The sequence below is a fragment of the Fragaria vesca genome, linkage group LG1 (assembly GCF_000184155.1).
Source record: "Fragaria vesca subsp. vesca linkage group LG1, FraVesHawaii_1.0, whole genome shotgun sequence".
Lineage (NCBI taxonomy): Eukaryota > Viridiplantae > Streptophyta > Magnoliopsida > Rosales > Rosaceae > Fragaria > Fragaria vesca.
Genome location: NC_020491.1, coordinates 2,867,415 through 2,877,355, shown reverse-complemented (window position 1 = coordinate 2,877,355; position 9,941 = coordinate 2,867,415). Strand labels below are relative to the sequence as shown.

General features: G+C 38.7%; 1 protein-coding gene and 1 pseudogene across 2 annotated transcripts in view; one reads left to right on the top strand and one right to left on the bottom strand.

Annotated features, from left to right (window-relative positions):
• LOC101292059 overlaps positions 1 to 421 on the top strand; it is an 885-nt pseudogene extending 464 nt beyond the window's left edge. The window contains exon 2 of the transcript XR_183819.1: positions 26 to 421. The product of XR_183819.1 is annotated as an uncharacterized LOC101292059 (transcript). The remainder of the gene's footprint in view (positions 1 to 25) is intronic.
• Positions 422 to 1,671: 1,250 nt separating this feature from the next.
• On the bottom strand, positions 1,672 to 5,763 carry LOC101291762. The gene is made up of 4 exons (XM_004288738.1): positions 5,382 to 5,763; positions 4,942 to 5,268; positions 4,806 to 4,849; positions 1,672 to 2,839 (listed from the first exon to the last, which is right to left on the bottom strand). Exons 1-4 carry the CDS (start codon positions 5,645 to 5,647, stop codon positions 1,854 to 1,856), a joined length of 1,623 nt encoding a protein of 540 aa, XP_004288786.1. The 5' UTR covers positions 5,648 to 5,763; the 3' UTR covers positions 1,672 to 1,853.
• Positions 5,764 to 9,941: the final 4,178 nt, after the last annotated feature.

The following is a 9,941-nucleotide window of genomic DNA, read 5'->3' as shown; positions in this document are numbered from 1 at the left end:
ATGGACAGCATCTGGAAGACTGCAGCCACTATCTACAGCAAGGATACCAGGTACACGCATTCGAGGCGTGCTGATGACCTGCTCTCTGATGCAGGATGGCATTGTAGTTTTTGCTTTCGGCACATTGAGGAGTTTGTGTTCAAGATGAGTGCTTATAGCCACGCAGACCGTGTGTGGCGGAGAGATTTTCTGGATTACGGAAGAATACAGAAGCTCATTTGTCAAGGAGATGATCTTTTCGATATGTTGCCTGAAGGGTACACATTCAAGGAAGTGATCAGCAAAGATGGGACCGATTCCCAAATCAGCTTCTGCTATTAACCTTCCAGCTTATCTGATAAAGAATGCGGACAAATTTAGGTTCCTTCTCCCTGGAGGCTGTATCAGAGAGACTGGTAGCTCTTCTAACTTTGCTAAGTAAAATAGTCTAGTGTTCTTTAGGACATCGAGATAGTTAACCTTCTCTTTATCTTGTTCTTGGTGAGGATCATGCTGTTAAGTGTTTAGGTCCAATATACTAGCTAGTTATGTTAGGAGATATAAAGTATGGTGTTTAAGTCTGGTACTTTCGCAACAAGAATCATTGTGATCTTTATGGACACTCATGTTTCCTTAACTTCAACCATTCTGGAGAATGCTACAGCATGAATCACTCTTAACATGCTTGGTAATTCTTGTTCATCAAAAATAAAATATTATGAGAATATAAAATAATGAAACTCACATATTCTCTGAGGTCCTTTTCTTGCCAAGGGAACCACTGTGGTTAAGACATCAGAGTTTGGAGACCTCTCTAATACAATGACTTCTTCGAAAACTTGGTTTACAAGCCTCCTCCTCCTCCTGTGTCTGTGTGATGATCAACATAGAAATCATATCCTTTCTCTCGGATTTGCTTAACTCACAGAACTCTATACTATTGTGATCCATATCTTCATCAAGAAGGTTAAGCTTCTGCATCCGCGATGGGAGCAAATCCTCATCCTTGAAGCCATCACCATATACCAATTAAAGCTTCATCTCCGGCACCTTGTATTAACATGAGGGTTGGACATGGCTTTGTGTGAATATAGAGATATAGTATTGCAGCAGATCATTGGGGTAATTAGGAACAACTTAGGGACGTAAGCATAGCCGGTGTAAGTGTGTAACCTTAAGGAAATGCAAGCACACATGGTTTCCTTGCTCAATCCTAAAGCCAAAGTCTTCTCCTGAAGTCGACACATTACACATTTGCAAGCTACAAATTTACCTCCCAGAGGTGAGCTGCTACAAGTTCAAATGCTGCTACTTCTTTACTAGGTGCTATGGTAATTTACTATTGGATCATTTACATCAAGGAACTATTGTTTCCAGAAACTTCTCCAATAATAATACTATGTATATAGTTTTGGGTACAGTTCGTCTGCCAATGTGAAAGTGAAGATATGGAATTTATACGTTGATGTCACATTCAGAAGCACTTTCTGCTTCAAAGTCCAGCAGTTCCAGCATTTTCTTCTTCAGCAATAAGCTATAAGGTATGGTTCCCCTCAATCAGTAACTTTAAAGTTGAAAAGGCAGCAAGAAGTTATTATTTTGAAACCTTAAAATCGGAAAATTCCTGGTATTTTATCTGAGAAACATAGAACAAGAATCTCACTTTGAGTAATGATAAAGCAAACAATGTATGGCATAAAAGGGAATATATATTGGAGTGTTTGGAGTTCAGTATTTCAAGGTTGGTTTGGTTTCTCACAATTCATAAAAGTCCTAATCTCATCAACTTTGCACCGTAGACTATCTGGATTTCCAAAAAAACACCAAGATCAGAATTACTACTTTACCTTCGAAGAGTTAGAAGAGCTACCAGTCTATCTGATACATCCTCCAGGGAGAAGGAATCTAAATTTCTCCGCATTCTTTATCAAATAAGCTGGAAGGTAAACTGCAGAAGCTGATTTGGGTATTGATCCCATCTTCTTGATCAGGTCCTTGAATGTGTACTCTTCAGGCAACATATCGAAAAGATCGTCTCCTTGACAAATGAGCCTCTGTATTCTTCTGTAATCCAGAAAGTCTCTCCGCCTTACACGGTCTGCGTGGCTATAAGCAGTCATCTTGAACACAAAGTCATCAATGTGCCGAAAGCAGAAACTACAATGCCATCCTGCATCAGAGAGCAGGTCATCAGTTTGCCGGATATGCTGGTACTTGGTAGTTGGGGTGTAGATCTGAGCTGTAGCCCGCCAGCTGCTATAGTCCACTGGGAACTCAAACGAGTACATGTAGTGCTTCAGCTCAAGATGCATTTTATAAGGGATCCCATCACACCATTGCAACAGTTTCAAAGTCTGCGGGCTAGGGATCTCATCAGCGTCTGACATTATGATGACATCCCCATAGGAAATCCCTGCTTGCAGAAGTAAAGAATTCATAGCTACACGTTGCATGCTCTCAAGTTTGAAGGGGTCTGTATGTGAACCTCGGAGTAGAGTTGTGCCAGGAAAGACATAGTGGACAATTTTTTCCTCAGCAAAGGCAAACCTGTTCCAATTTGAAGCAAAGAAGAGAGGTTTCGGGAATCCAGTGAAAGTAGTATTCGCCTCGATGATCAAAAACTTTGTGACATATGGATCAAGTTCATGCCACCTGATATCAAGCAAGTCTAATTCATTGCTGAAGATGATGGCATCAAATATACGGCGTGGGGCAGCACGCAGGGACCAGTCATGAAGGCGGCAGAGATGGTCCAAACTTACATTTTCAGCATAGTAGTGTGGCAGCCGTATAAATGGAGCTGGAGGCTTATCCCAAAGTGGCCGGAAGAAATATGAAACTTTGATGTGATCTGTATAGAGTCCAAATATACAAGCAGGCACAAATAACAACAATAATAGACAAAAGAACTTGCGTGGAGTCCGTCTGAACGAAGAACGAAGATATCGTGGTGCCATGCTGTGAAGGAAGATTACAAGAGCTTTAGTCATGTTTGCCTCAACTCAACTACCAACACAATCACAGCTCTAACAACAACCATGATCATCTGCATATATAAAGTAAACAAAAACCGAGATAAATCACACAACTCGCTTTTGCATAAATGTGAAATGAGAAATACTAGGATCCAGCTTTGGAGAAATACCCTAAAAAGCAAGGAACATATTCTTACTCGGAAGAACAAGCAAATCAACAATTAGCGTGTCTCCAGATAGACCCAAAACGATTCATGATTCCTGGACAGGATTCTACACATTCTGATATCTAATGTATAGTTGTATACACATCATTGTTGCCTATAAATTCTGGAATCAAGTCTCACTTTAACAAGCTTTATGGAACAGTTCTAAAACATAGTCCAAATTCATAATAATAGTAATAATGAGCTCTATTCTATCAAAACATATCAATTTGCTGAATCACTTCCCCTCAGGCCCCAGAATCCCTCAACAGATTCTTCGAATCGAATCAAAAGAACTAAACAATCAAAACAAAACCTGATAATTAAATTGAAAAGGCTCTAATTAATGCATCACCCAAAACAGCAATACAAAACTAAGCAATTAATAAATATTGTTCAAACTTTAAACTAATCGGGTTCAATTTCATAGTCGTCAACGCAGCTTTGACTAAATATATATATATATATATATATATCATAAATATAGCTAGCAATTAAAAAGAAGAAGCTAAAATTGAAGCTAGAAATGGAAGGAGGAGGTTGGATGCTTACCAGGCTGGGCTTGTTGAAGTGTGAGGAGGGCCATGGGAAAGAAAGCCAGAGAGTAGTACTGAGAAGACGACGATCACGTGCTGATCACGTGCCTGTGCCCCCTCGTGGCCGAGGGAAAAAAAAGCGGCACAGCAAAGTTTTGGGGATACGGGAAAGGGATGGAGACACGTGTCGGTGGATGAGTTCGGGTGGTGGGTTGAGTGAAAAGCGTCGGCAGTGACGGTGGTGATGGACATGGTAGTCTCCGCCGGACGTGGCTGTGTGTTTGGATTGTCGTAGGATTTTTATGGCCGCGGACAAAATGACGTATTTGCCCTTGTTTGAGCTCAGTCCCTCAGTACATGAGGATTTTAAGCAGGGGCATAAATGTTTCTGTCATTGTCTGAGGTAGTAAGGTATATACAAAATCCAACTCTCTTGAATCGCAAGCTGCCGCTCTCCACGTTTAGTGTCCTTTAATTTTGATCGTTTTAGTATACAATGTTGTAGAGGCTTCTTCTTTTATTAACTTTTCTCTCATACAAAAAAAAGGTATAATAAAAAAAATTATAGTACCTAAACAGCTTCCTATTTTATAACACTGATGATGCCATATGCTGTGCTTTGGGTTTGCGACCATATTTGGCAATTGAAAATGATATAGATGCTTAGGCCCACAAGGCATCAGGCCCCAGTTAGCACAATAAGTAGTTAGGTTACTGAAAGCCCAACTAAAAAAAATTAGATTTGTAACTCCTAATTTGATAATTAGAATAAATAGATGCCATTTTTCCAATTAATTGAATGAAAGTTTCCTCTTTCTTCAAGGAAAGAGCTTTCTTGTATTAAGGTTTTGTTACTTTAGTAACTTTGGCGCATTTTACTATGACAAGGCAAAGGAATCTAAGTTGCATACAAATTTAGATAAATATATAAACATGTTCCTATGTTGTGGACTAAAGTTGATCCACATATCATACAACCGATGATTAATTAGCTAGGATAATGCTCTACATGAACTATATTTTACATCAGTCCCTCATATCCATGTACTATCTAGATAGTTAATGCTAGACCCCCAAAATAGTGCTCTAATCCTTCATTAATTAGTCTCCCCTCTTAAGCAGGTTGAGTCGTTGCACTGACCGCACGAATGTTCTGCATACCCAAAATGGCAAAGATGAGTACTAATCAATCAATAAGATCGTATTATAGTTCATAATAAAAATCAGAGGGTGTTTTATTAATACCTCCAAGGCACATCTTGATCATGAGCAAGAAGCCAATCTCCTTCCCTGTCTTGATAAGTGAGTTTATAATTGTCTGAATCCATCTCACATTTGTCAAACATATGCATCAGGGTTCTTAGGAGTGTGTGGAAACCCTGGTGTTGGCTCAAGTCAATCTTTCTTGCTATCCCTACTCCCTCCATCTTCACCTTCACAAATGTTGAGCCGCCGCCATTGACCCTCACCGTCCGAGGACGACGACCACCGCCGTCGCCTTGGATGTGAAAACAAGTCTCCTTCCTCCACGACGTAATAGGCGGCCAACCGACCAATCCATCTTCCTCATTTCTGTCGGTAATAAAACCAAACAACATTAGTCGTTTATTCATGTGAATTAATGCAAGAGAGTCGTCGAGATAAGAAAGTAAAAACCGAGAACTGTGTCTAGTAATATTTCGTACTTGATCATGTTGGTGTAACGAGAACTGTGTCCGGTGTCGTCGTCGTCGTCGTCGTTTGGTTGGTTGTTCCAAAGCAACCAAGGCAGCTTTCGAGGCACGGCTGCTGAGGCAATGCTGGGATCAAAAGCTTGGGTGAAACTACGCTTCTTGTTCTTGTTGCTGCCGTCAGTAGGGTGGTAGAGAAAGTCGTTGATGTTCAAGTCGAGGCCACCTTTGACTGGAAAATCGTTATTGGCTGGAAGAGCGAGACCCAGCTGAAGCTCCATAGTAGAGATCGAGCAGCTAGTAAAACTCCAACAAGAACAAAACAAAGATTGCTCAATAAAATATGGAAGCTAGAGTGAGACTTGGAGGCTTTCAGAGAGAGAGAGAGTTTGGGTTTTAAGGGATCTGGGTTTGTTGCTAAATAGTGAGACTAGGTTTTTAATATAAAGACAGAGCTCAAGGCGGTGAGGGAGGAGGTGGCTGGGGACATGGGACAGAGGGACACGGAAACAGAAGAGGGAGAGAAGAGGAAGGAGCTAGGTGGCTCTGGGGACATTGGACCAAGGTGTCCGTGTCATTGTTGTACTTTTGGCCGACCCGGTTGCCCCGTTGTTAACTTCATTGTTTGAACCAACCCAACAACAAAGCTATTTACTATATACAGCAATTCCAGCAGCTATTCACGTAACTGATCACGTCTTCACGAGCAACAGCACCTTTTAATCTGAGAAAATTATTATTTATATCCGAAACACCAACTCTTTTATGTTTTAAGTTATTATTATCTGTTTTTCTTACAGTCGACAATATCTGTTTTTTTTACAGTTGACACGGGGTTTACATATTACCAACAACGAGTCAAGATTCTAAACTCCATCAAACACCAAAAACAAAAACATGATCTAGCTAGTGACGATTTTATTGTTTATATTCGTCATGAACACACGTCATTTACCTCATTTTGCATATAAATAAGTTTAGAAATTACACTTTTAAACTAATTATGTCTGGATAATTAGACAAACTGATGATGATTTTAAAATGACGTGTCTCGACTCTTTATACGATAATCACATTATACAAATTAAAACTTAAAATTTAAAGTTTTGTAAGTTGTACAACACGTTAATGTAACTTCTCTATTCTCTATTTGAGACGGATGGAGACATTTGCTCTACTTAATTAAGATTATGTTTCATCGATCATATATTTTTGCTGGCTTAACCGCATGCTTACATTTGCTCTTGAGAACTAGTTACTCGTCTAGTCAATGTATAATTTTATGTACCAAACTATTAATTTGAATTTATTATGGTTTGTCCCGACACCAAACATTATCTCTACTAATACTAATGTCTATGATTAGACACGAACTGATGTTTGATTTAAACTATTTGATATATGCAGATAGCTTCTTACGTAATCAACTGCTTACAAGAGACCGTATCTTTGGGAGGCTTCAACATTAATATATGTTACATTGCCAAAACATAGAAGATAAATAATACCATACGTGGCTTCCTCTTTGTCATTTAACATCATCATAGAATAATTCACAAATGGGTGCATGCAACGAACAACAAATATGTTCGTGTTCGTGATGAATGTTCATCCTAAAGAGGACCTAAATTAACAGTACCAAGCGGCCAATTGGGGTACAAAATTGACAAAACGTACACATATATGTTCCCTATGTGCTTTCGTTTTGGTTTGGGGGATGAATACGTACCAAGAAGCAGAAAGAAGATCGATGAATCGAAATACAATTAATATGGAATTGTGTATGGTCGTTTTAGAATATCTACACATTTGGCTTACAAAAACCCCAACAAACCACCATAAAAGAATCGCTTCATTTCAGTCTAGTCGTACTCTCGGCCCTCTCAGCCTCCATGATTGAAGAAGCAGAGAAGCAAAACTAGGGTCAGTCACGTGACTCGCCGGCAAAGCAGGACCAAGAAATGCCGCACGAGGCGACGAGACTAAGAAGATGCCACCCATATTCCAACAATGGAACCCTAAGAAACTTGACCGGACTGGCCAGCCCTGCCTGCAGATTAAACTAGTCCGATATCGATCGGATAGAGTTGTCTGTATGCATGCATGGAACTAACTATTGGTTTTAGTGTTCAGAGGAGCTTTGGTAGAGATCGACCATGTGTCCGATGGTCCAGCTCACGAGGAGTGTACGTGTGGGTGTGTGACCACTAGTCCACTACTGATTTGATTTTGATATCGATCGCTAGGGTTAAACGTTACACGATGAATGGGGTAAGAGAGTGAAAGGGAGTACGTAGCCCCTTATTCTTTGCGAGTGTCAAGTGAGATCGATCATGTCCGATATATATCCAATCCTTTCTTATCTCATTGTACCTGGACAGTGGACAGACATTTCACGGGTATGAACTGATGATCGAACATACATGAGTGTGAAGTGATGTATATGTGTGATTTGGCAACATCACGATCACCACCACATACATTGAAACGTCGATAGTAAAGAAAGGAACTCATGTGAAAATTAAGCTATGACAAACTAACCTGATGAGTTTTAAATAAAATCAATTATCTAAAGTTAAAACGAAGATAAAACATGAACAAATTATCAAAAACGTAAAGTATAAGTTTATATCTAAAATAAACGAACCCGGTTAATTGTAGATTGTTAGAGCGTCATTTATTAAAACTTGACGGTCGCCATAACCACTAGGACATTATTGCTTTTCGTGAAATAGTTATCTTGTACATGACAATTATAATGTTACTGGACTTGCAATAACAGTTTAATGATCAGTTTAATTAAAAAAGTAGTGTTTAGTAAAGGAGACATTCTCTAACCCTAAGCATAATAATCAGGCGTCAAATGGGAATTTGGCCAACAGATTAAGAATGAAAGTGATCGATTATCTAATTCAAATCAATTTCGAATAGTATCAATTTCGAATATTATCTAAGAAGCTTGTTGAAAATACTATTGAGTAGAGTGAGGAGAAGCTAAGGGGGGACAAACGGACAACCTATATATTTTGTTCTATATAAAGTCAGATTTTGCTTTGTCTTATGATCACGACTTTGAAGTCGACAACAAGCAATCAAGGATTGAAAAGATTCATCTCCATTCAGATTTTTTGTTTTCACCCTTTGCTTTTGGCCGTAAATCCTCCACAAGATCTAGTTCTTTATTTAATCTTTTAGACTTGAATATGATGTAACGAGTGGTGCTTAGATTCATCGAAAGATAAAATGTGTCAAGTTTAGATTCATGGAAAGATAAAATGTGTCAAGTTCAAGGCTACTATTCAGACGACTAGTTTTCTATCATCTTGAACACGCACTCTCGTAATCAGTACAATTTTACTCGTAATGTTTTAAGTGTAAAGATTTTGTAGTGTTTTTGGTGGATTTGGTCAAATTATTAAGAAAATTAAACAAGTTTTGGTCGATCTTTTGCTTGGAAGGCGAACAAATGCTGCAGAAGGTCAAGAAAAGGCATCATATGTCAAGAAAAAACAAGTATAATTCGAACTTGTCAACCTAGTTTAATTATCATGTCTGATGTCTGGTTTAGTTTTGGTAAGGCAACTAGGTCCAACTTCAACAAGACATTTACTTCTGCTGCACTCTGCAGGCCACAGCATAATTCAGAAAGAAAATTAGATACCTTGTTATAATTTCTTCCTGGCTACATATGATTCTGGTGGCTTCTTTTGGTAAGACTTTGAGTCCTTTGCTGTCGGTTTTAGATCGATATGAAATTATATGACTGTTTCTTCTCAGCTTCAAAATCCAAACCCTGCAGTCCTGCACTGCATGATTTCCTCACTTTAATTCCTATAAGCAACGAAGAAAATGACATCCTTTCCACTCTTTTCTGTGCTTGTCATTGTTTGTTGGTGGGAAATAGACCAGAAACTAAATGCAAATGGTATCTGGCAGTGTGACTTGAATTCCATTCAAGGTGATCATACCAACAAAGCTGGATTTGTTGTTGTGTAATTAATATATTGCCGGCATAGATTGAATATCTGTAGGTGGCAAATGCCAGTGTATGAATATCACATGTTGGGTCTATGAATCAAATGCCATTTTTGGGCCAAAACATCTATTGATTTCATGTTTCATCTCTACATATATATATGCCCAATTGGCCCATACATACCTATTCAATTATTATGTTTCCGACCTTTTCACTTTTCAGTCCAAATTAACTATATACTAAAGTATGGTTTACTGTTTATATTCACTGTTCACATCACATGAATAGTGCACGGACGACTTTACCCTTACTTTTGGTGGGTGTGATTCCGTTTATGTCCTCTATTTCTAAAAAACCACGAAATTACCATTAACCCTAGATATATGATTGTCTTCTATATAATTAGTTGTTGTTGAGGATGTTGTGGGTTAGGAAGTAATTTTTGAACTCTTATCTTCATTACCGTGTCTCAATTTTTTTTTCTTCGTAGATCTCACAAAGGGTATTGTTATCGAAGTCAATCTAAAATAGGGTACCGTGTCTCAATTTTTTTTTCTTTCATAGATCTCACAAAGGGTATTGTTATCGAAGTCAATCTA

What these genes read in the sequence shown, in the direction of transcription:
- LOC101291762 (XM_004288738.1), bottom strand. Translation starts at nt 5,647, where the DNA reads ATGGAGCTTCAGCTGGGTCTCGCTCTTCCAGCCAATAACGATTTTCCA. An exon ending in CGTTACACCAACATGATCAA is followed by an intron (nt 5,269 to 5,381) that starts GTACGAAATATT and finishes TATTACCGACAG; the next exon opens with AAATGAGGAAGATGGATTGG. An exon ending in GATCAAGATGTGCCTTGGAG is followed by an intron (nt 4,850 to 4,941) that starts GTATTAATAAAA and finishes TTGGGTATGCAG; the next exon opens with AACATTCGTGCGGTCAGTGC.